The following is a 26,009-nucleotide window of genomic DNA, read 5'->3' as shown; positions in this document are numbered from 1 at the left end:
TAGCAAGAGGTAGGTTTTATTATAGTTGATGCAGTCATTACAAGAGAGTCTAGTGTTAGTGTAAGGAAATGGTATATGAAATATGAGGAGAAACAAATTCTTAAAGCATGGGAATAACATTTCTTCATTACATGAGACCATGTATTCTGTCCCCATTCATTTTGGGATAGTTTTACAAGTGAATACTTTCTTAAGTCATTGGGTTAGATTGATAAGGTATTCTTACGGCTGTGCCTTTTTGTTTGTAACAGCTTTACCTAGATACGATTCCCATTCCATACAATTTATGTACTTAAAGTGCACAATTCATTGTCTTTTAGTATACTCAGGGTTGTGCAGCCATCACCACAGGTCCATTTTAGAACATTTCATCGCTTTGAAAAAGAAACTCTGTAACCTTTCGCAGTCACCCTGTTTTCTGGTCTCCACCCCCAGCCCTGTACAGCCACTCACCTAGTGTCAGTCTCCATAAATTTGCCTATTCTGGACTTTTGACAAAAATGGAATTTACAATATGTGGTCTTTTTAGAGTGGCTTCTTTCACTATTTTCAAGGTTCATCCAGATTGTAGTATGTATGAGTGCTTGATTCCTTATTGCTGAAAAAGATGCTGTTGTAGGCATATATTGTATTTCCTTTGTCCTTTTATCAATGATAGACATTTGGGTGGTTTCCACTTTTGACTATTGTAGTATTGCTATTGTAAGTATTGCTAAAAACTTGTTCAAGGATTTCTGTGGACATGTTTTTATTTCTCTTGGGTATATATCTGTGAGTGGAATTGCTGGGTCGTATGGTAACTATACTTTAACCTTTTGAGGAATGCCAAACTGTTTTCCAAAGCAGCTGCATCATTTTATATTTCTCCCAGCATGAATAAGTGTTCCCATTTCTCTGTATTGTTGATAATACTTGGTATTGTCTGTTTTTGATTATAGCTAGCCTAGGGGTGTGAAGTGGTATCTCATTGTGGTCAGCTGTTAATTTGTAATACTATAAAAACAGTATGTTTCTTTGTGTCATTTGTAGTTAGAGGTTTTTCCTTTGACCATTTTTTTCCTGAAAGATTTATTGGAAGTTTTTAATGAGAAAAATCTGATCATTTATATCTAGTTTACTTGTTTGCTTTTGTATCTAAGAGTAACTTGGAATTTCAGCAACTTCTCCAGTATCCTCTAAGAGGCTTGTAGTATTGAGGAGATGAAAGATACTGTTTTTCATTTTTAAATTTTATTTTGTGCTAATTTTTTTTAATGTTTCTTTTTAAAAGAGACCGAGTGTGTGCAGGGGAGGGGCAGAGAGAGAGGGAGACAAAGATTCTGAAGCAGGCTCCAGGCTATAACATGTTAGCGCAGAGCCTGACACAGGGCTCAGACTCAGAGCCACGAGATCATGACCTGAGCCAATATCAGGCGCTTAACCACCTGAGCCACCAGGTGCCCCTGTGCTAATTTTTTTAAATGTTTATTTATTTATTTTGAGAAAGAGTGTGTGAGAGTGGGGGAGGGCCAGAGAGAGAGGAGGGAGTGAGAAGCCCAAGCAGGCTCCTCACTGTCAGCACAGAGCCCGATATGGGGCTCGAACCCATGAAATGTGAGATCATGACCTGAGCTGAAACCAAGAGTCAGATGCTTAACTGACTGAGCCACCCAGGCACCCCTGTTTTGTGCTAAATTTCAATTTACAGAACAGTTACAAGAATTCACCAATTACTAACTTTTTGTCCTACCTAGATACCTGGCTCATCATTCTCTGTAACCGTGTTTTTTTTTTTTGTTTTGTTTTGTTGTGTTTTTTTTTTTTTTGAACCTTCAAGAGTAAGGTATAGACATCACAGTTTATTCCTGAACACTTCAGTATGTATTTCCCAAGAATAAGGACATTCATAATCACAAGACAATTACCATTTTTCAAAATCTAGGGGTTTAACATGGATGAAGTACTCTAAAATACAGATTACTTAAATTTTGGCAGTTGATCCAGTATTGCCATTATAAAGTTCTTTGCTTTGGGAGCCAGTTTGGGATCATACATTGTATTCAATTTTCATGTTTTACTAGTCTCTTTTAATGTATAGTGCATTTTTGATCTTTTTCTTTCAAACTAGTGAAATACTTTGAGATGCTCTGTTTATGGTATATATTAAATCTTAAATCATTGTTTATTTTGAGTAATGTGTACTTTATTAAAGTGTGCTATAATTTAGATTTTTTCTTTTAAAAATCATTAGCTTGGTAGTAATGATTAATTTTTGCTGTCTCCTGGAAAAACATTTTTAAACACGACGTTGTTTTATTCGGGAACATTTTATTGCACACTGGCTTTGTGCTTAGTATTTTCTGGGCTTCGGTTTGTATATACTAATGGTAGATAACATTTCACATGTTCGTTAACGAAACAAGTCAAGATAGGCTAGACTAGCATTTTGCTGTACATGAAGTAAGAAGGGCAAGGTATGATAGCCAGGGAGTCAGCAGAGCAGGAGTATTCTGAACTCCCAGAGCAGGGCTCAGTCTGCCATGACCATGAGATTTTATGAAAGTGAAAGAGGATAGCAGAGGAAAGATTTTGAAGAAGGCAAATTAGTTTTGGTTCTTAACTATTCAGTAGAGTTAGGATGTATGTTAAACATATTTTATTTAATATTTAGGAGTTGAGTAGTTGGGAACTAAGTATGGGCTTAAGGGGAGGTCGGTTGGGAGTGGTGGCCTGACAGTGGCATAGTACCAAAACAGTAACATCAGCCTGTTTGATCCCTAGACAAAGGTTATGTGTTCTCTGTGTTGAATGAATATACCGTGCTTTGTTTTGGAAGACAAAGGCTGGCAAGGAGAGAGAGACAGAGGGGCAGGGCTCAGAAGTTGTTTATAGTTAGTGCATTATAAAGTCTTCGGGTCAATTCTTTAAGATTTAAAAACAAATCTTTTTCTTATTGGGAATCTGAAAACTACAAAAAGAGTAGATATACTTAAAAGTACTCAGCAGTTTTGTGTTTGTATTAATCTAGAATTAATTTATAGTAACATGTATTAAATGTGTCACTGTTTTACTAAAGCAGTGTTTGCTTTGCTTTTTAAGCCCTTAGAGATTTGTTTGATTCCATGGATAAAACGTCTTCTAGTATTCCACCTATTATCCTACTGCAGTTTTTACACATGGCTTTCCCACAGTTTGCGGAGAAGGGTGAACAAGGACAGTATCTTCAACAGGTAAACAGGGCAAGGTTCTGGGGTTTTCATTGTGTAAATGTAAAACTTAGGTGTTATACACTTACCATATGTATTTGCATTTCCAAATACACTCCAGTTATCAGTCCTCTGTGGTTCATACTATCATTATCTTTTGCCTGGAGTGGTCTGGTAATTGATCATCTCACTTCTGCTTTTGTCTGTCTTTTTGCGGGTTTCTCCACACAGCCTTTTAGAGTCCTTAAACTGTTACTAAGGAATAATCCTTGGTCCCTTGTTGATTGCCTCTTAGTGATTTTCTATCCCAGTGCTGAATAATCTTATTCCTGGCTACCTCCCTGAGCTCATCATGTACCACTCTCACCCTTGCTTACTTTGGCTCTCCTGTACACTCACTGGCTTCCTTGCTATTTTTTAAACCCTCCACATACCCTCTTTCTGCAGGGTCTTTGCTCTTCTTTCTTTAGCTTACAGATAAGTGCATGGCTTGCTTCCTCATATCGTTTGGGTCTTCCGGCTCAAATGTCAAGGCATCAGAGAAGCTTTCTTGACTATCCTATTGAAATAGCACACTTCCTTTCACCTCATCACTTTCTGCTCCCATATTTTTTTTTCTTCTTCATAACTTCTCTTTAGGTGAATTTATGTTATATTTTATTTATATCCCCCTTGAGAACTTCTTCTGTTTTGGTCACGGCTGTGTTTATTCTTAGTGTCTAAAACAGTGTTTAGCATAAGGAAGAGATCAGTGAACCTCTCTTGAATGAATGAATGTTCTGGAATTCTTTGCTTTGAAGATCATATAATATCTCATTTGACTTAATATTTTTAAATAAAAAAAAATCGCTTTATTCCCCTTCCCTAAGGAAACAGTACTTCTTTTGGAAGACTCTTATAGGTAAAACACTGTCACAGCCAGGATTATTTACTGTGTCATTTTTAAATTACAGGATGCTAATGAATGTTGGATACAAATGATGCGAGTATTGCAACAGAAATTGGAAGCTATAGAAGACGATTCTGTTAAAGAGGTGACTGAAATCTATTTGTGCTTATAGACTTCCATTATACCTTGATTTCCCCCTACTCACCAATCCCAAAGGCTTGAAATAAATTCATCTTAATAGATATACATGTACTTGAATACTTTAACATGCTCAGTCTGTAGTTGGAATTTGAAAGCTTGCATTTGACACTTGAATTCAGTGTATTATTTATTAAACATAGAAGATATTATTGAGCATCTGTAGTTTTTTGGTGATGTTTTTTGAATAGAAGGATTTTACAGAGGGGGCTTACATTTTAAAAAGCTTAAATATGTATTTACTAAATTGGGTTATGTGGGAAGAAATACACACTAGTATCTATATAAAGTAAATTTGGAATTTTTGTTTTAATTTTTGCAGACAGATTCTTCTTCTGCATCAGCAGTGACACCTTCTAAAAAGAAAAGCTTAATTGATCAGTTCTTTGGAGTTGAGTTTGAAACTACGTATCCTTATGAGCCAAGATTTGTAGAGGCTGTACTCATAACTTACTAGAAGTAGATGGGTATCAGTAGCATTGTTGACTGATTGGAGTGGTGGGTGGGGTATGAAGAAAAATTCTTCAGAGGCTTTATGCCTGAAAAATATGGTGAAACTTAGGAATTTGGAAAAATATCCCCATTAGAGTAATCCTAATGTTTAGGTAAGTATATACTTTAATAAGGATATTCATTATTTTTTCCTAAGTATATCTTTAGCGGAGTCAACCTCATTAATTCACTTCATAGAGAATTTTTTTTTTTTTTTTACTTCATAGGGAATGAATTTTTTAATTGTATGAAACAATGTATCAGCCAAATTGTATACATGAGATTGAGCCAATAAAACATGAATTCATGAATTTAGGGAAGGCCTATTTTCTAGGTCATGGGTAGAAACTTAATGATTTCTGTTTATGTACCTTAGTGTTAAAACCATTCAATACTATGAGTACCAATGTATATTTGTTGAGAGTTTATCCTTTTATACACTCATTACTCATATTGTTGGTAAGTGAATGGAGCACTTTTAAGTATGTTGAAATGAATCTACTTGGAAACCAAAATGTTTTAAATACCAGTGTATGATGCTATTTTTTTTTAAATTCCAGTATAGTTATAACATACAATGTTATATTAGTTTTAAGTGTATAATAAAGTGATTCAGCAGTTCTACACATTACTCAGTGCTCATTTTCCTATTTCACCCACCTCCCCTCTAGTAACCATCAGTTTGTTCTCTATAGCTAAGAAGAGTCTGTTTCTTGGTTTGTCTCTTTGTACATTTGATTTTGTTTCTTAAATTCCACGAGTGAAATCATACAGTATGTGTCTTTTTCTGACTGACTTATTTCACTTAACGTAATACCCTCTAGCTCCATTCACGTTGTTGCAGATTGCAAGATATCAGTCTTTTTTTTTGTGGCTGAATAATATTCCATTGTGTATATATAACACATCTTTATCCATTCATCCATCAACGGACACTTGGGCTGTTTCCATAATTTGGCTATTGTAAATAATGCAATAAACATGGAGGTGCCTATATGTCTTTTCAAATTAGCGTTTCCATATTCTGTGGATAAATACCTAGTAGTGGAATTCCTGGATCATATGGTTGTTCTGTACTGTGTTCCACAGTGGCTGCACCTGTTTGCATTTCCACCAGCAGTTCATGAGAGTTCCTTTTTCTTCACATTCTTGCCAGCACTTGTCATTTTAGCCATTCTGACAGATGTGAGGTGATATTGTGGGTTTGATTTGCATTCTCCTGATGATTAGTGATGCTGAACATCTTTTCATGTGTTGGCTGTCTGTATATCTGCTTTGGAGAAATGTCTATGTCTTCTGCCCATTTTTAATTGAATTATTATTATTTTTTGGTGTTGTATAAGTTCTTCATATGTTTTGGATACTAACCCTTTATTGGATTTGTCATTTGCAAATAGTGATGCTATTAATTTTAATAGCATTAGGATAGTTTATTATATTCAGGATTATGTAACAAAGTGAATGCCTGTTGGTATATTCCTTATCTTATTTCTCAAGCATGAAATGTACAGAATCTGAAGAAGAAGAAGTCACTAAAGGGAAGGAAAATCAGCTTCAGCTTAGCTGTTTCATCAATCAAGAAGTCAAGTATCTTTTTACAGGACTTAAATTGGTAAGTTCAGTTACAGTTGATCTTAATTGTAAATGGATTCTCTATTTGCAGGTACACCTACTTAACTAAAATTTATTTATACCTCTAATATCAATACTTGTGGTGCTTTCATAGTCATTTGTAGACATGTTCCATAGTGGCAAAAATTTTGAGTTAATGGACACAGTCTCACCTGAGGTCCAAAAAGGTGATGCCCTGTCTTCTAGTTTCAACTCATGAAATAAGCAAGTGTCCTTTTGCAGTAATTTTAGTACCACAACATTTTTTTTTTTTTTTTTTTTTTTTTTTTTGCATTTTGTGCTTTTTGTTGGTGATGTGCTGTTTAGAGTGGCCTTGAGCCAAAGTGCTGAAGTGCTGTCTAGTGTTCTGAGGCCAAGAAGACTGTGTGTGAATGTTTGTTAGATAAGCCTTAAGGAGAAAATAATGTTTGTTAGATAAGCTTTGTTTAGGGATGAATTAGAGTGTAGTTGGCTGTGAAGACGATAATGTGTCAACATATCATTTAATGGAAACACACATAACCACAAGGTTGTGTATTATGTGCGTGATAGGTTGACAAAAATGTTGTGACCAGAGGCTTGTAGGAGGCCTCTGAGGGTATTATGATGAGGGTGTATTAGTAATGATGAGTATAAACTGGGATTTTACTGTTCAAATCAGGCCATGTGGGTCCTCTGCCACTGCACCAGTATTACAGTTGAGGCCCCAGAATGTAAGTGACTTAATTGGTTTGTGGCAGAACCGGGTCTAGAACTTGATACTGTCATTATCCAGTTAGTACTCTTTGACCATTTCCATATTATAGAATGTATGCTTTAATGAGAAGATTGATAAAATTTAACAGTTTTGCTTGCTAATTTAGTACTTTGATTTGGTTTGGGAAATATGTACATGTCTTGAAGATAGGCAATGAATTGAGGCAGGGATTGCATTGATAAACAAGATCATTTGTCATCAGGGAGTTCCCATCTATAGTTTGGGATAAGATTGGCTAGGGAAGGGGTTGGTAAATGTGGACATAAGCGGCAAATACTAATATTCTCTGCTCTGTGATACTGAAGGGGGGTTGTAATGAGGCCTAATGGCTTTTAAGAGAAGTTTATTTTAAAAGCTTATAAATAATAGCTAACTCCTAAGAGTCCTATAATAAATGATGATGTGCAAGTTTCAAGGCATCAAATGAAGTATAAATGTAATTGGAGAGTGTAGAAGGGAATGGAATGTTTTGGCAGGAACTCTCCAGGACGATATTTTCTTCATAATTTTATAAAATTCTGGAAAAGCTAAATGTGCTTGGCTCTTCTAGATGATAGTGGATTGATAATTCATATAGCTTACCTGATGAATAACATCATGCCAGATACGCTTTCTTGAAAAGCATGTATTTTTCAGATACTGTATTGTCTTGCCCCTTTTTATAATAATTTCTAAAAAATGTGTATTTATTTACTGAGAGAGAGAGAGGCAGAGAGAGGGAGACAATTCGAAGCAGGCTTCGCACTACCAGCACAGAGCCTGACATAAGGCTCAAACCCACGAACCATGAGATCATGATCTGAGCTGAAATTAAGAGACGCTTAACCAACTGAGCCACTCAGGCGCCCCATGTTGCCTGTTTTTTAGATGCTTTATTATCGTTTGTTCTGATTATTCTAGAGTAATTTGGCTCCATATTTCTTTACCATTTTTGCTGATGAACAAACTTGATTAAGTGTTAAAAAGCTACATGGTGATTCCTTTTGTAATATGATTAGTAATGTTTAAAAATTAAGAAAATATTTTACATAAGTAATTTTATAGTAAACATTAACAGTAAATTGTTTTAACTTAAATGTCTTGTATATTAAATGTTCTTATGAAGCAGAGCACATTAGTGTTTTTTTGATCTGAACAATAATAGTAACTAATGTTTATTGAACATAGAATATATGCCAAATGGTTGTGCATGTTTTCTGCACATTCTGACTCATGTAATTCTAACAGCACTATGATATATATGTGGTGGTTGTTATCATTTCCATATGATGTGCAGAGGGGTAGCTGCCTTGCTGAGCATCACATAGGCTGTAAGAAATGGAAAAGCAGACATGATAGTTAAGATATGTAAAGTGGCTTTCCACATATGTTAGATTAACAGGTTTTCTCTGTGATGACTTTTCTCATATTTAATAGTAATTGGTTCTGGAAGGTTTTTATACATAAAGCATAAATAACAAGGATTCTCTACATTTTCTTAATTGTCCTTTAATAGGAGTATTCTGATTATATGTAGACAGAAGCCATAAAAGCCTTTTTTATATTACATAAAATACAGTGTAAACTCAGAATATGAGCAACATTTGGGTCACAATTTAAAAACTTCAAACGTTATTTACATTCTGAGGAGTTCACACTAGTATGAATTATTTGATGCCTTTTCAGAACTGAACCAAATCTAAAGGCCTTCGTACATTGTCTTCATTTAGATAATTTTTCGGTGGTATAAATCCATATTCATATGTTGTCTAACAGAATTAAAAGTAGATTTCAGGGGTGCCTGGCTGGCATGTGATTCTTTTTTTTTTTTTTTTTTTTTTAGGGGCACCTGGGTGGCTCAGTCGGTTGGGCGTCCGACTTCGGCTCAGGTCATGATCTCCCGCTCTGTGAGTTCTAGCCCCGCGTCGGGCTCTGTCCTGACAGCTCAGAGCCTGGAGCCTGCTTCGGATTCTGTGTCTCCCTCTCTCTCTGGCCCTCCCCCGTTCATGCTCTGTCTCTCTCTGTCTCAAAAATAAAAGAAAAAAAAATTAAAAAAAAATTTTTTTTTAAACGTTTGTTTATTATTGAGAGACAGAGACAGAGTGTGAGCAGGGGTGGGGCAGAGAGAGAGGGAGACACAGAATCGGAAGCAGCCTCCAGGCCCTGAGCTATCAGCACAGAGCCCGACGTGGGGCTTGAACTCACAAACTGCGAGATCATGACCTGAGCCGAAGTCTTACGCTTAACCGACTGAACCACCCAGTCACCCCTGGCATGTGATTCTGGATCCCCAAGGTCACGAGTTCAATTCCCACTTTGGGCATAGAACTTACTTAAAAAAAAAAAATTGTGATTCTATATTGCAGAAAAAAAATTTTAAAACTAAAAATGTTTGGTCTTCTGTTATGTTCCTTTTTTTTTTTTTTTTTTTTTTTATAGCGACTTCAGGAAGAAATCACCAAACAGTCTCCGACATTGCAAAGAAATGCTTTATACATCAAATCTGTAAGTTGTGCATTCCTTTTGAAATTGAATCCATTTTGATGAAAGGTTTCCAGTTAATTAATGTTACCCAGTCTTTGTACCAAACCAAGGAATTAAAAACTTGTGTGTTATTTGCATGTCATAGGATTTCTTTATTTTTTCTCCTCAGTCTAAGATCAGCCGACTACCTGCTTACTTGACTATTCAGATGGTTCGATTTTTTTATAAAGAGAAGGAATCTGTGAATGCTAAAGTTCTTAAGGTTAGTAATGAGCTTCAGTATAATAAAATATTGTAATTCTTTCATAGAAATCCCTGACTTAAAGGTTTCTTTATTCCTTTAGGGATAAACTTCAAAATACTGTAAGGGAAGTTATTAACATTAGATAAGTGGTTCTTAATTAACCAAGACTGTGTATTGGAATTATCTATTGTCCTTTTTCTTAAAGAAATTTTTTTTGTGTGTTTATTTATATTTTTGAGGGAGAGAGAGACAGCGTGAGTGTGGGAGGGGCAGAAAGAGAGGGAGACACAGAATTGAAGCAGGCTCCAGGCTCCGAGTTGTCAGCACAGAGCCCGACACGGGGCTTGAACCCGTGAACCTCGAGATCATGACCTGAGCCGAAGTTGGACACTCAACCGACTGAGCCACCCAAGCGCCCCTATCCTTTTTCTTTTAAATCATTCATACACATGTCTGATTTTTACCACCAGCACCCACAGCATTTGATTAAGTAGTCCCTGAGGTCTTAAAATTTTTTGAAAGATTCCCAGTTAATTCTGATGGTTGCCCTTCACTCTCCCAGAAACACTGCTCTAGAGCAGATCCTCAACTCCATAGATAGTGACCCAGCGGTATTATAACACACGACATTCTCTAGTGCAGTAATTATAATCTCTTCAGTAAGAGCCAGCCTTAAGAACTGTTTTATGGAACTGTAGCTCTGCTACATATCCACAGTCCTTGATCCTTGGGAGACAGCTGAAATTCTTAATACAATTTTAGATATACTTAGTGTTACATGATAGGGTCAAAAGTAGTTGGAAGTATTTATTAGTGTTAACTATAAATATGTATTAATATTTAGTTATTAAACTGTACCACTTACTTCTGTGTAAAGGAATATTTCAAGTTACAAAGAGTCATTAAGTGACCCCATTTGTAAATTGATTTCCATTGTCCATTATAAGTGTCAATTATTTTCACAGCAACTGATCTAATTTTTTTTTTTTTTTAAGTTTATTTTGAGAGAGCCAAGAGCACGCACAAGCAGGGGAGGGGCAGAGAGAGAGAGAGGGAGAAACACAATCAAAGCGGGCTCCAGGCTCTGAGCTGTCAGCGTAGAACCCGATGTAGGGCTCAAATCCACAAATCGTGAGATTATAACCTGATATGAAGTTGGACGCTTAACTGACTGAGCCGTCCAGGTGACCCTGATCTAATGTTTTTGAAATGCTTCTTTTGTCATGTAAATTGGTAACTCCTCTGTGGTTAATGTTATGGGTTAGAATATTGGGGGGAAAAAGTAAAAATTTTTTTTTTACCTTAAAAAGTTAGGACCCAGGTGCCTGGCTGGCTTAGTTGGTAGAGCATGTGACTCTTGATTTTAGCATCCTGCATTCAAGCCCCAAGTTAGGCATGGAGCCTATTTAAAAAGGAAAATTAGGACCAGATTGAAAATAAGCACTGTGATGTTTTCAGCTGCATAGGTTTGCAAGTGATTTTTATAAATTTTATTTTCAACTTCTTTTGATTATGAAAGTACTACTATAAAAGTGTTATAGATATTTTTAATAACTACCTTTATAAGTGTGTTTACACATTTTTTTTCTTGGTTTGTATATAGGATGTTAAATTTCCTCTTATGTTGGACGTGTACGAACTATGTACACCAGAACTTCAGGAGAAAATGGTCTCTTTTCGATCAAAATTCAAGGATCTAGAAGATAAAAAAGTGAATCAGCAGCCAAAGACAGTAGGTTCTTATTGCTGATTTTCTCATTTTGATATTTTAATCTTTAATCTGTTCAACAATTACTTTGTTATCGTTAATCTCTTAGTAGAAATGGATGAACTTCTATATTCTCTATTCACAAAAGTTTTGGGTATATTTTAGTGTAAGAAAAAGAACTCTAGTTATGGTGTATGGGCCCTTTATGGTAGAATAAGCCCTAATATTTTTTCCTTGTAATATGTAGCTTAAGCTTAAAGTTCTTTTATCATCTCAAAGTACTTTACATAAAATCTTGCCTAGTGTTTTTAGTGTATTTTATTGTTTTCCTTGTAAGTCATGGAATTATCTCTATTTTAAGATGGAATTCATGTTGTAGAGTATTGGCTCATTTATGCCTACTGTGACAACTAAGTTGTATCTTTTAGGTGCTGCTGGTGTGCCTGCCTTTAACTGCTAAAATCACAATCTTAGGAGACTTTGTATTTAATAAGTTGTATTATTGTAGGTTCAGATAAGGTACAGCTGAACTGTGTGTTGGATTTTTTTTTTTCATTATGAAAAACATCTTTCCTGGTAACGAGATATTTCTAGTGTGATATTGTATATCAAGTTTAAAATTAAATTCTTCTACAAATTACTACTGTATGTGTATTAAATGCTTTTATTTTTAAACATTAAGCTTTATTTTGAGATAATTGTAGAATCACATGCAGTTAAAAGAAGTCATACGAAGAGATCCAAATACCTTTTACCAAGTTTCCCCTGTGGTAACATCTTTCAAAACGATAATACAGTATCATAACCTGGAAATTGATATTAATATAGTCTAGATGCAGTACATTTTCATCAGCCAAAGTTTCTGCATACTTGCCCCCTTGTGGCCAAACCCACTTTCCCTTGGCCCCTACCTCCTCAATTCCTGGCAACTGTTGACTTTTCTCCATTCCTGTAATTTTGTCATTTCAAGATCATTATATAAATGGAATCATGTAGTATGTAACCTTTGAGATTTTCTTTTCTCAGCATAATTCTTTGGAAATTAGTCCAGGTCATTTTGTAGAGTTGCTGAAGAGTATTCCATGGTATGCGTATACCACAGTTTAACTATTGATAGCTGGGTTGTTTGTTGTGAATAAAGCTACCATAAGCATTCCTGTACCAGTTTCAGTGTGAAGATAAATTTTCATTTCTCAAGGAATAATTACCCAGGAGCACAGTTGCTGGATTGCATGGTAGTTGTACATTTCGTTTTTTAAGAAACTCAAATGTTTTCCCTAGAGGCTGTACCATTTTAGATGCCTGTCAATAGCATATGACTGATCCACTTTCTGCAGTCTTGGCCAGAATTTGGTGGTGTCACTATTCTTTATTTTAGCCATTTGTATAGGTTTGCAGCAATACCTCATTGTGGCTTTTAATTTGCATTTTCCTAAGGGCTGATATTGACTGTGTCTTCATGTATTTATTTGCTATCTGTATTTCCTCTTTGGTGAAATGTCTTTTCATGTCTTGCATTTTCTAATTGTGCTATTTTTTACTCTTGAATTTTGAGAGTTCTTTATGTATGGGTGTGTGTGGTGTGTGTGTGTGTGTATAAAAAAATTTTTTTTTAACATTTATTTTTGAGAGAGGGAGAGACAGTAAGTGGGGGAGGGGCAGAGAGGGGAGGACACAAAATCCAAAGCAGGCTCCAGGCTCTGAGCTGTCAGCACAGAGACCAACGCAGGGCTCAGAAATCACAAGATCATGACCTGAAGTCAGATGCTCAACTCAGCCACCCAGGTGCCCTGTATATATGGTTTTTAATGTTTACTTATTTATTTTGAGAGAGGGAGCACAAGCAGAGGAGAGGCAGACGGAGAGAGGGGGGAGTGAGAATCCCAAGCAGGCTCTGCGCTGTCAGTCCAGAGCCTAATTTGGGGCTCGATCTCATGAACCATGAGATCATGACCTGAGACAAAATCAAGAGTCAGACGCTTAGCTGACTGAACCACCCAGATGCTCTGGGAGTTCTTTATATTATAGATATGAATCGTTTGTCAGATACATGGCTTCCAAAATTTTCTCCCTGTCTTTAGCTATGATATACATTCCATGGGTACTTGAAAAACAATTGGTAGTCTGTTGTTGTTGAATGGAATGTGTTCTTTGGATGTTCATTAGATTCAGTTGGTTGATGGTGATGTTGCTCTATCAATTGTTGAGAGTGAGGAAGCTAAAATTGGGGTTTTATGTGTTTCTCCATTCAGTTCTGTCAGCTTTTGATGTGCAGGTTTTGTAGCTCTGTTATTTGGTGCCTGCACCTTTAGGATTGCTAAGTATTCTTGGTGGAGTGACCCCTTTATATTATGCACTGTCACTTTCTGCCCCTGGTAATTTTCTTTGCTCTGAAGTCTACTTTATCTGACAGTACTATTGCTACCGTTGCTTTGTTTTTGTTAATGTTTGCATGATATCTTTTCTCTTTAAATTTGCCTATATAGTTATATTTGAGGAGTTTCTTGTAGACACCATAGAGTTAGTTGGGTCATGTTTTTTTAAGACACTCTGTTAATCTCTTCTTATTGGTATATTTAGACCATTTACATTAAAACATTTTTTTAAAGTTTATTTTTGAGAGAGAACACAAGCACAGGGGAGGGGCAGAGAGAGAGAGGGAGGCAGAGGATCTGAGCAGGCTCTGTTGTCATGCAGAGCCTAATGCAGGACTCGAACTCACTAACTGTGAGTTCATGACCTGAGCCAAAGTCTGACGCTTAACCGACTGAGCCACCCAGCTGCCTCTAGACCATTTACATTTAATTATTGATTTCTTAAATCTGTTATATTTTGCTTTCTCTTTGTTCTGTTTTTCATTTCCCTTTATTGCCTTGTGGTTACTTGAACATATGATAGATTTCTAATTTAGCTATAACTTAAAAAATGATTTTCTTTCTATAGCTTTTCCTGTGGTTACTCTCAATATTAAATTTTAATTATATTAAAAGGAATGGTTGACCTAATTGCCACTTTTTTGTTGTAGGATCCTTTGACTTCTTGTTGTTCCACCTGTCTTTAAACTGCTTGCATTGTGTTCATTAGCATTACAGTTTTCAAGAAATGTGTGTCCATATGCCTAGATAAATTTAATTTTTGTATTACACACTGAAATGGGCTGAGGCAGGGAGAGTTCCCACTACAAACCTTTGTCTAAAGTAGTAAATCGTGTGTTTCGATATTAGGTAAATATTTGCTGAATGAAAGAGCTTATTCATTTAAACTAAGATTCAGTTCATTTGAGCAGGTGATCATGTCTTAGTAGCTTTAATGTTGCAGCAATTTGACTTTCCTGTTTTATTGATATAACCGTTTTTTTTTTCTTATCCTATGTGGTTTGATAGTATTTTGATTAAAATATAGACTTGGGTTTTCCTTCTGTGTTGTAGAACAGTTTATCTGTACTGCTCTATTCACTGCTGTGCTCTAGGTTTAGTGGCTTATAGTTGGTCAGAGGGTCTGTTACTATACATACAAGATTGTATTGTTGGAGTGTAGATTCTTTGGGTTTACAGTTTTATGTTAACTATAGTTATATCGTTTTAGTAAATTGTAAGGTAGACTACATTTTGTCTTTGTTTTGTATTGTAGTCAGTAAATATTTGTGGAAATGAATACTTATTGGAGAATATAAATTTTATTTTCAATATCATGATTTAAAGTTAAATTTTTTTCTCCTCAGAGTGACAAAAAGAGTAGTCCCCAGAAAGAAGTTAAATATGAACCTTTTTCTTTTGCTGATGGTAAGTGGAAAAAATAACTTCAGTTGAGTTACTACTGTGTTTTGTGTGTGTGTGTGTGTGTGTGTGTGTGTGTTGAAGGTAAAATTATTGTATTGGCACTTAGGAATTTTTTCAGATAGCATGCTTTAAAAAAAGTCAGATTTCTTAAAATATAACGTGCCTTAGACACAGTAAAAATCAGTCTTTTGGCATTAGTTCTGTGAATACTACCATACTTCATAAAATATCTTTCATAAATCCTTAATTTTGAACAGTAGTGTCTTACTGAATTCTAATAATAGAGTAGTACTTCTCTAGACTAACCATCAGACTTCTTGCTTGCTTACCTAGCTTGAGAAAGCACCTATTCATTGTCTAATGTTGGATTTACGTTTTTTTAGATATTGGCTCCAATAATTGTGGATACTATGATTTGCAAGCAGTGTTAACACATCAGGGAAGGTCTAGCTCTTCAGGCCATTATGTATCATGGGTAAAAAGGAAACAAGGTAAGGATTGTGTTGTTTTTTTGTTTTCCCAGTTGTTAATTATGTTAACAGTTTAGTACAAATTTTGTAACCCAGTGGTTTTTAAACTTTTTGGTTTTAGAACCCTTTTACATTCTTAATTTTTGAGGTCCACAAAGAGCTTTTGCTTTTAAGGATTCTCCTAATATTTACTGAGAAATTAATTCAGTGAAAACTGACAGTAATAAAATAAAAAAACATATCACACAAATAACCTAAAAATAACTATTTTCCAAAACAAAAAATAGCAAGAGAAATAGTACTGATTTGATTTTGTAGGTCTGTTTTGTCTGGCTTGATAGGAGACAGCTGGATCCTCTTAACTGTTTCTGCATTTTGTCTGTTGATTTATCACACATCTTCTGTGACTTCTGGAAAATTCCAAAGCACACTTGAGAGAATGAGGGCAAAATGGCAACTAATGCTTTAATAGTGTTACGACAATAATTGTGACTTTTATGGTATCGCTGAAAATGAACCAGAGTAGTCCCTGGACTACACTTGGAAAACTGTTAGTATGATAGATGGAATACTACTTAGCCTAAAATTACTCAGTACTTTTTTTTGAAATGAAACTGAGAAAATCCTCTAGGATATTAATTTCATTTTCTTCTCTTGTTCCTCAGATGAGTGGATTAAGTTTGATGATGATAAGGTCAGCATCGTGACACCAGAGGATATCTTGCGGCTTTCTGGTGGTGGAGACTGGCATATAGCATATGTATTACTGTATGGGCCTCGCAGAGTTGAAATAATGGAAGAGGAAAGTGAACAGTAATTTTAGCTATTTATGTTTAGGTGTGAAATAAATGTTATTTGTTGATCATTTCAATAATCCAGAGCTTTAGCAGAAGCTATTTAGGTGGTTTTATGTGTATCCCCTCGTGTGGAACAAAAGAGGGTGGAAGCAGACCACTCTGTGGATCAACCTAAAAAAAATTACAGAATAAAGAAAATTGCCTTTGGACTGTGCTCCCCTGTATAAAGGTTGCAGGAAGATATTTTTTAAAAGCTTATTTCTTGCATTAATTTTTAAAAATTCTCATCTGAAAATGCCTTTCAACCATTACCTTCTGTGATAAATTTTTTCTCCCTTTTTCAGCCCAGGATTCAGCAATCAGATGTTTATTGCACACCTATTACTCTTTGTTGTTGTTCTTGCATGGTTCAAACCACCGGTGATTCATAGCTGCCCATCCTTTGCCTTATCTAACAAAAATTTTACCAGGAAGGTAGAAAGGAAGTAAGTGTTTTTCTCATTGTGTTACTCAGTGCTGCTGCCCACATCCCATGGAAACATGGGTACAATCAAGTATTTGTCCAGCCTGACTGTTGCTGGCTTTTCATGACTTTAAAATAAATTGTGATCAGTAATAGTACATTTGATTATACATTTATTACTGTGTCTCTCTGTACTATGGTTTGTATATTTAACTTTGCAATGGTTTTGTAGTCATCAACCTTTAAAAAAAATTGACAAGCTCTGGTTGCTTATTTTTAGAAAATGAGGATATTTAATAAAAAAAAAAAAAAAAGGAGGGACTAACAGCTTCTGACCTCAAGTCTTTTGTCTACTGAGTGTTGGAGCTTGGGTTGAGTTTAGGTAATATGTAATACTATACAGTTTCTGCAGATGGTTAGTCTTATTCTGCTGTTAAGCATCCATTTAAAAAATGTTATCTTTTTTTTGCCTCCTCACATTATATTGTTTAAAAGAAATATAAAGTTGTAAAAGTAATGGAGTTCTTTGGATGCTGACTGCAATGACGTTTATTGCTCTTTTCTTTGGCCCAATTGTTTTTACTTTCATCTGTTCCGAAAATCTCCATGTCTATCTCAGAATTTAATAGTGACTTTTAAAGTGATGGTAAAAATACCAAGAATATGTGGTGTTTCAGTATGGTAGGTTTCTTACGTTTTAACACATTCTAATTAGTTCCTCATCTTTAAGAGCCTTGATTGATTGCTAGACAAAGATGGAAAATTAGCTAATTTGTCTCTGATTTTGAGTTAGGTATGTAAAATGAAGTTTGGGGGATTATCATGAAATGTCCGATCTTAGGCTGTTTTAATGCTCTGCAGAGCACAGCACCGATAACTACTAGTTTCCTAGAGAATAATGGCCATTTTCCTCTAAACTTTGAACAATATGATAAAATCAGAGACGGGATAAAATAAGCGTTTCAGGGAAACTTACTTGTAAATAGCTTCTTCAGCTAAATGGTAATTATTGGCAGTCATTATTCCCTTTGCCTTGGAAGAGGGTACAGACTAGAATGGGGAGGAGGAGACCATATACCATAAGAATGGTAAGGATTCCTAGATATTGCCATGAGGCTTGTGACTGCAATTTTTATTCTGTCTTGGTCTGAACAATTTTGAGGACATCAATTTAGCAATTAGAATTCACATTTCTGATTTGCAGGATGCTGTAGCTACTGGATCAGGTGAGGTAGGTTTAGAACAAAGTAGGTCTTGTATGGAGTTAGAATTTTTAAATTGTAATTCCTTAATTGTTATAAAATTGATTTCATCTTACTTGATCCAAATAAGCATTATTCCAAAGATTTTTTTAAGTGTAAGAAATTGGGACTTATATCAGTGTTTTAAATAAGGCTATTTTAGAGTTCAGCCTTGCATATAAGGTTTTTGAGAAGGGAGAGTAGACCAGAAAATGTCTTGATTCTTGAGTGTGCCTTGTATGCTGTGCCATGAGCACTGAGGCCCTTTTGATAGTACAGCTGTGCTGTATCACTGTCGGGACTAGCTAGGGACGTTAAGCCCAAGCAAGAACATTTATGGTGTAATAAGCACTTAGTAGCCTTTCAGGATTCAAAACAAATGAACAGTGATGACCTAATACTTACGTGGGAAATAGATGGTAGTAACTATCTTTCTGGTTGCTGGTAACTAATAGATAGTAGTAACTCCAGCCCTTACTACATAGTGCTTTGCTGTTTATAGATTGCATTCCCATAATACATCTCAAACTTCACAATAGTCCCTGAAGTATAAATCTCTATTTTAAGGACTTAAAGAGGTTAAATAATTTTTGTAAAGCTAAAAAGACTAGGTTTTAGACTTTGCCAACCTCCAACTTTGAAAGAAATAAGGTAAACATTTTTTGTAATGGGTAGGGTGGATGGTAAATTATTTTAGGTTTTGCAGGCCATAATCTTTGTTGTGGCTACTTAACTGTGTTGTAGCATGAAAGGAGCCATAGGTCATACTTAAAGGAATCGGCATCTGTGCTGATGAAATTTTACTTGTAAAAACAGGTGGAAAATGGACCATTGTTTGCTGATCCTCTGCTTTAAAGCACAAATGAATGAGAATAGAGCAGTCATATGGTTTCACAAAGTCATTCTGGGATTTTCAGAACACATTAAATTTTGTAACTACTAATGGCATGCAGGAATCTAATCTGGCATATATCTTAGGAAACACCATGCTCCCTAATATTGCTTACTGACTTCATTATAAATATTTAACAAAGATACTTGACCTTGAGGTCACTTTATTTTGGCCATTTCCCAACCTACTCCCTTCTGAAACCCTGAGGTCAGTCATCAAGAGCCAATGTGTTCTTTTGTTCTTGGAGCACCAGCCAACTGTACAACAACTGTTATAAAAATGTTTATTGTTTACCAAAACCATTGGACCTCTTATCAAATGCTGCTTGGTAACAAAATCTTATCACAGTTTTAATAAAAAAAAAAAATGAAGGAAAAAGAAGCTAACTATTTGTCTCATTGTCATTAGTTAGACTTTCTGCAAGGTCACTTAATCCGGACTTGTTCAGTGCATTCATCAGATTCTCAGGCGTTGCATGTACTCCCTCTTGATCTTGCCAGGCGACTAGTAGCTGCTTAGCTCTCATCTTCATATCTTCGCTGTCACACTCAATCTGTCTAATTTCCGAGTCTTTCATTTCCAAGTAGGGAGCCAGGATCTTCCATTGTTCGCCCAGCTTGTTGGCAAATACTTCTATTTGTTCCCCTGTCACAGGTTTGTCTCGCCGGACATCAGGGCCTAGAAAACACACAAAATGTAAATCATGTACAAAGTATGAGGACATGTACAATTCAAAGTACAACAGAACTGGGAAGTTACGGGGCCACTGAAATATTAATCACCTTTCATAAGCTTTGTTTTAAAAGTAAAACAATTCCTTTCTATATTTTCTGTGGGTTGAATATTGTTCTTACAGTCATGATCACTAGGAAATCAGTATTTCTTTTATTTTTTTTAATTTTAGAGAGTGAAGGACAGAAAAAGCACAAGCAGGGGAGAGGGGCAGAGAGCATCTCAAGCAGGCTCCATGCTCAACGTGGAGCCTGACACAGGGCTCGATCGCACGACCCTAGGGTCATGACCTGAGCCTAATTCAAGAGTCAGATGCTGAAGCCACTGAGCCACCCAGGCGCCCCTCAATACTTCTTTTAAAGCTAAAGCTCTTGCCTCTAGTGTAATTATGAAGGCCTCCCCTGAAACCAGGTGCTCCCTTCTAACCACCCCAATCCCTGTCAAAATTAATAAGTATGGGTCGCCTTCAAATGTAAGTACCTTCCTTCCTGTCACTTCCACATTTTTATTGCATAAAATGTAGTATTTGAATTACAAGTTGTCAAACAATGTTTAAAATTCCTCACTATAAGAAACAGCTGAGATAAGTGGTAGACGTTGAGAAGTAGATCAAATAACGTACCTCTCAACAAAGAACCCCAATCTTTTCCAATTTTGTAAAATAGCCAAGAAAATTCAATTCTTACTTTCATTTTCCTTCAGTAAAGCATCATTATCTTCCTCATCTTCATCCTCACCTGTTTTTATTTCTTCAGAAGGAGGCTAAAATGAGGAAGAAGAATGTTTCAAAGAATGCTGACTTGTAAAATACCTGGGGATACTTTCAGGTTAGACAGGAATGGTTGAGTTTCCAAATAGAGGACCCAGAACTTTATCCTTGAGCATATTAAATGGGAATGGCAGGTGAGGCTCACAAATGGGATGGTGTTAACTTGGAGTGGACGGTAACATCTGAGAATGAGAAAGACTCCCCCTGCCCCCAACCTGGGAAGAAGGAAGCCAATAAAAAGTATAATGATTTGCAAATATCTTAGTACAGTAACAGTGGGCTGGGGAAAACCAGGGGAGCAACCATGTTCTTAAAAATTTTTGAGTTGTAGTAATACGAGAAACTTGTATTAGAAAAGAGAACAGAATAGAAAGATAGGCCAAGATGCCTACTGCTACCCTCAGATCCTGTTTGATAAAAGTGTATTGGCAAACAGGAAAAATTTCATGTCTGAGTTTACAGGTGGAATGATAGTTTAAGCAAAGTATTATGGACTTTAATAAATTTTTTATACAGCATGTCATTTAGGATACTTTATCAATTTATGTTCTTCCTATAAATATATACTCATATTTTTCCTTATTCTAAAAATGGGGGTTTGTTTGTAGATCATTATTTTTTTCCACATGATAAGCTGTATATTCAGCTTCTTTGCTCAAATCGTGATAATCATTTTAGATAACATCACCTAAAGAATATGAAAAAATTCATCTGTATTACTTACTGGTAATTCCTTTGCTAGCTTTATTACCATGTTTTCAAGATATTCTGGCAAACTTTTAAACTGCTGGTTGGTTGGCTGGAAGAAGTGAGGGCTTCTCCGTGCTAGTAGTCTCAGGGCTCTCCAACCATAATTTGAATTGTTCACAGCCCTATGAAAAGAGATGTCCATCTTATAATTTGTTTTTTTATTTCTATATGCCTTCTAATTAATATAACTTACCATGTGAAATTCTATACTCTAAATAGCTGAAGGCACCATTCTTTTCATTTGGATCTTATTCCTAAGGACCTTCTCAGTATGCAGTTCATTTATAATACTAGAAACCAGCAGAATCCGATGAGACAGGTTCATATGCAGCAAACACATTTGAAAAGTTTATACACATTTTACTTAAGATTAAGTCAATTTGTATAGTAATAACTAGATGTTCTATGTGCCGGACAGTAATCATCTACCTATTTAGGAAAAAAAATTCACAATAAGGTTTACTATGTTCAGTAAATTGATGTCCATACTGTCAATGCCACCTACAGGTGTGAATTTCAGAATACTTTATTAATTCAACGGCTGAGTTTTGACCACATAAACTTAATCCAATATGTTATTTTCCATTTATATAACATCTGAGTTTTAGTTTGCTTAATACCAAACCCAGTGAAGAAAAATGGCTCCAAAACTAAAAGGGAAACCTTGAACAGCCAACACAATAAGCAATGATGCAAGAAGAGAATCCATGAACTGTTACGAAGCACAGCAGTGGGTGGTACACAGTAAGGTGAGAAATGGAAACCTCAAATTCTAAAGATAATGTTCCAGAAACAGCCAAGCTGCAGAAGAATCTAGAACACAAATGTATTCTGGTTGTGAGTTTTTGCAAGTCATTTGGCAGTTCCCCCCCCAAGTTCTTAAGAGTAGCAAGCTGGTTTCTTTAGTCCTCTCTTACAAATGAGCCTCTACTTTTAACATGTGCTGGTACTTGCAAAGCTACTCCGATACCATGGTCTTGCTAAGTTAATGCCATGCTACAGGGCTCTGCCTGAACAGGGAACCAGTCTACTTCTCGGACACATTCCCATTTAAACAATTTGAATCTTTTACACATTTTCAAAATCCTGCCAGTCATAAATACAAACTTTATTCTCCAGAAATCCATACATACCATTCAGGTTCTTAAGGTTCTTGGAAAACTATCACATTCATTCATTCAACAAATACTTGAACTCAGCACTCAGGGTCACGGAGCCCTCAAGACACTAGTGCTGCAGTTAAGGGCAGGGCCCTGAGGCCAGAGTGATTTTCCTGGCTCTGTCATTTACTGGATAAGAACTTCAATACATTATTCAATGTATTCAATACACGCTTCGCCTCACTTTCTTTAACTGTAAAACGGAGAGAAGAGCAGTTTCTACTTTAGAGGTATATATGTTAAGTGCCTAGGGAGTACCTGACACACAGTAAATGTGAATGCATCATTATTATTGATAAACACAAGGTGTAAGAATCTCAGACAGTGGTAAGGATGAGAAAACCAAGAAAAGTGAGAATTTCTGATGGGGGGGTGGAGCTTCTGGGCCAGGGAAAACTGCCCTGAGGCAGTAATCTGAGAAGAGATAGGAAATAAGACCACAAGCCATGGGAATACCTGGGGGAGAAGTTTCAAGCAAACATAATAGCAAGTGCAAAGGCCCGGAGATAGAAAAACCTTTGAGGTGAAGAACAGAACCCTGGTTGGTATGGTTAGAACAGAGAGAAAATGAGGAGGAGGAGGAGGAGATGTGGTTGGAGGGGGAGGAAGGGGAAGTCTTTTAGATCCAGGTAAGGAATTTGGATTTCATCCTAATTTTAATATGCAGTCATGGGAAAATTTTAAGCAGGAGTTTAAAGATCACAATTCTTCTGGAGAACTGACCGGAGCATCACTAGTTAAGAGATTACAGTAACTAACTCATTAACTAGTCATAAGGTCACGTCAGCCACAGCACTCTATTTACTGTGTGCTAAATACATGACCTGTGTGGTTCAAAGTGAACCATTTTATTTAATCATCAGAATAACCCTGTAGAGTGGGTATTATTACTATTTAACAATGAGGACACAGGCAGAGGGGTGCTATAGTAGCTGTAGCAGCCTAGCCAGTAGGAGACACTGTCTTGGGATTGGAACCCAGACAATCTGACACGAGGGTCCTTGCCCTTAAATCATGACACCAAAGTGCCGATTTAAAACCACAGTGCTGTGTGGTATTGCCTAGATTTACATGATGGAGCCATGACTGAGTCCTGAAGTTACTCCAAAATTTGTGAGTTAGGTAGAGGATGGGGAGCCAGGTGAGATGCAGAGAGGCAGGAAGGAAAACAGGCAGGCGTGGAGTTTGCTGGATGTCCAGAGAAGAACACACTATCTAGGGAGGGAGAGACCAGTGGTGAATGCTGCTGGGAGGTCAAAACAAGACACTGTGACCTCGACGAGTGCTTTCAGTGGAGGGACAGGGAGACAGCCCAGCAGCAGTGAGCTGACAAGGGAATGGGAGATGAGGAAATGAAGCAATGGTTATCTACGCCTCGTGGGAGACTGATTTGAAGGGGAACAAAGAAAAGAGGATGGTTGAAGGGAGGTGGGGGGGTCCAAAGGGATTGTGCTTATTTTCTGAAACAGGTATGATTCTGTGTCTTGCTTGTTAGTGGGCATGGTCATTGAAATCAGGATGTGTGCTAATGTGAACTTGGCACGTAAACTCCCCTATGAGGAAAAGTACTGCCCTACCAGCCATGTCTCTTAATTAGTGTTCGGGTGTACTTACAATTCCTAAAAAAATACTGTGGAAAGTTAGCTCATGAGGAACATTACTTACTTGTATTCATTTTCAACCATGTTTTCAGGGTCTGCCTGTTCAATGGCTTCTTCAAAGAATTCCTCCAAAGTTGGCATGTATTCCCTAGGTGTTATAAAAATACCTAGTGAGGATCATGTGTGTTCTTAATAATAAATAATCATAAAATGATGGCAATGAAAGATTCTCATATTACCCACACTTGTGTTAGTTATATTACTTAGGAACTCAGATTAAAAAAAATTTTTTTTTAATATTTATTTTTGAAGGAGAGAGAGAGAGCATGAGAGAGGGAGGGGTAGGGAGAGAGGGAGACATGGAACCTGAAGCAGGCTCAGGCTCCGAGCTGTCAGCACAGAGCCCAACGCTGGGTGCAAACCCACAAACCGTGAGATCGTGACCTGAGCCGAAGTTGGACACTTAATCAACTGGGCCATATAGGCACCCCAGGAACTCATATTTTTAAGGAGGTAAAGGACTCTGGGCACCTGAGTGGCTCAGTCGTTTAAGTGTCTGCCTCTCGAGTTCAGCTAAAGTCGTGATCTTGCAGTGCATGGGAATGAGCACCGCAGTTCATGGGAATGAGCTCTGTGAGCACAGAGCCTGCTTGCGATTCTCTCTGCTCCTCCCCTGCTCACGCACATGTGTACACTCTCAAGATAAACTTAAAAAAAAGGTAAATGACTCAAAACTAAACTTCTCAAAGAGGATAATAAAGAGGGGCAGTGTGGTATTGCAATGTTACCATATACTGTATTCCATCTAACACAGTCACTGGACTCTACACTGTAATGTTACTAGTCCCAGGGGGAGCCTGGGGTTTAATAACATTTGAATTTCCCCAGCAAGGAGGAAAATTTCACATCCAAATGTCCATATCCAAGGATGTTTTTTCCTTAAACCAGAATTAATAAAACCCACACAAATAACCATACCATACTAAAATTTGAAGAGTTTAACTTTGAGCTTATTTTAGATAGTTACCATGATAGCATGGTTGGTTTTAATGGCATCTTTCTTGAATTTGTTTTTTTGATTTAAAAATTTTGTTCTAATGTTTATTTTTGAGAGAGAGAGAGAGACACACACACACACACACACAGAACCTCCAGGTTCTGAGGTGTCAGCACAGAGCCCAATGTGGGTCTTGAACTCACCAACTTGTGAGATCATGACTTGAGCCGAAATCAGATGCTCAACTGAATGAGCCACCCAGGTGCCCCACTGAATTTGTTTTTAGAAGATTTTGATAGTCAAGCAAATAAGATTCAAGGGTCTGATTAGAACACATCTTAAAAAAAAAATTTTTTTTTAATGTTTGTTTATTTCTGAGACAGAGACAGCAAATTGAGATCATGACCTAAGCCAAAGTCGGACACTTAACTGACTGAGCCACCCAGGCACCCCCATTGCTGGAGTCTTAATTTTCAGTTAACTCTGAGTTAAATTTCAGATTTTTAAAAAACTATAAACAATTAAGGTCGTAAATTTCTATTTCTCCAAAGTTTAAATCTATAATACTTTTTACCATTTAATTCTGTGTTTTCTAATTTACGTTATGATTTCTTCTTTGATTCTGGAGTTATTAAAAAGTATGTGAAAGCTTTTAAAGTACATTTTGTTATTCACATATAATTTAAATGCATTTGTGTTTTCTGTAAGACTAAGCTTGCTGACTTGTTAAATCCAAAGTTTTTCTTACCCTTCTTATTAAATACTTAAAGTATTTAGTATCAAAATTCTAGTAAAACATTTTGTAGAAGTG

The 26,009-nt window shown here is 36.4% G+C and overlaps 2 protein-coding genes across 2 annotated transcripts in view; one reads left to right on the top strand and one right to left on the bottom strand.

Moving 5' to 3' along the window:
- USP14 (ubiquitin specific peptidase 14) overlaps positions 1-17,382 on the top strand; it is a 47,753-nt gene extending 30,371 nt beyond the window's left edge. The window contains exons 7-16 of the mRNA XM_015066574.3: positions 3,079-3,209; positions 4,139-4,219; positions 4,595-4,680; positions 6,262-6,376; positions 9,551-9,616; positions 9,765-9,857; positions 11,443-11,571; positions 15,269-15,329; positions 15,710-15,817; positions 16,462-17,382. Coding sequence (XP_014922060.1) covers positions 3,079-3,209; positions 4,139-4,219; positions 4,595-4,680; positions 6,262-6,376; positions 9,551-9,616; positions 9,765-9,857; positions 11,443-11,571; positions 15,269-15,329; positions 15,710-15,817; positions 16,462-16,613 — 1,022 coding nt within the window. The 3' untranslated portion in view covers positions 16,614-17,382. The remainder of the gene's footprint in view (positions 1-3,078; positions 3,210-4,138; positions 4,220-4,594; positions 4,681-6,261; positions 6,377-9,550; positions 9,617-9,764; positions 9,858-11,442; positions 11,572-15,268; positions 15,330-15,709; positions 15,818-16,461) is intronic.
- A 2,076-nt stretch (positions 17,383-19,458) lies between these two features.
- THOC1 (THO complex subunit 1) overlaps positions 19,459-26,009 on the bottom strand; it is a 52,158-nt gene continuing 45,607 nt past the window's right edge. The window contains exons 18-21 of the mRNA XM_015066573.3: positions 24,266-24,349; positions 21,415-21,562; positions 20,608-20,683; positions 19,459-19,867 (exon numbers count right to left, since the gene is read on the bottom strand). Coding sequence (XP_014922059.1) covers positions 19,572-19,867; positions 20,608-20,683; positions 21,415-21,562; positions 24,266-24,349 — 604 coding nt within the window. The 3' untranslated portion in view covers positions 19,459-19,571. The remainder of the gene's footprint in view (positions 19,868-20,607; positions 20,684-21,414; positions 21,563-24,265; positions 24,350-26,009) is intronic.

This window comes from Acinonyx jubatus, chromosome D3 (genome assembly GCF_027475565.1).
Source record: "Acinonyx jubatus isolate Ajub_Pintada_27869175 chromosome D3, VMU_Ajub_asm_v1.0, whole genome shotgun sequence".
NCBI lineage: Eukaryota > Metazoa > Chordata > Mammalia > Carnivora > Felidae > Acinonyx > Acinonyx jubatus.
Note: the sequence above shows the minus strand (reverse complement) of the source record. Positions and strands in the feature narration are given on the sequence as shown.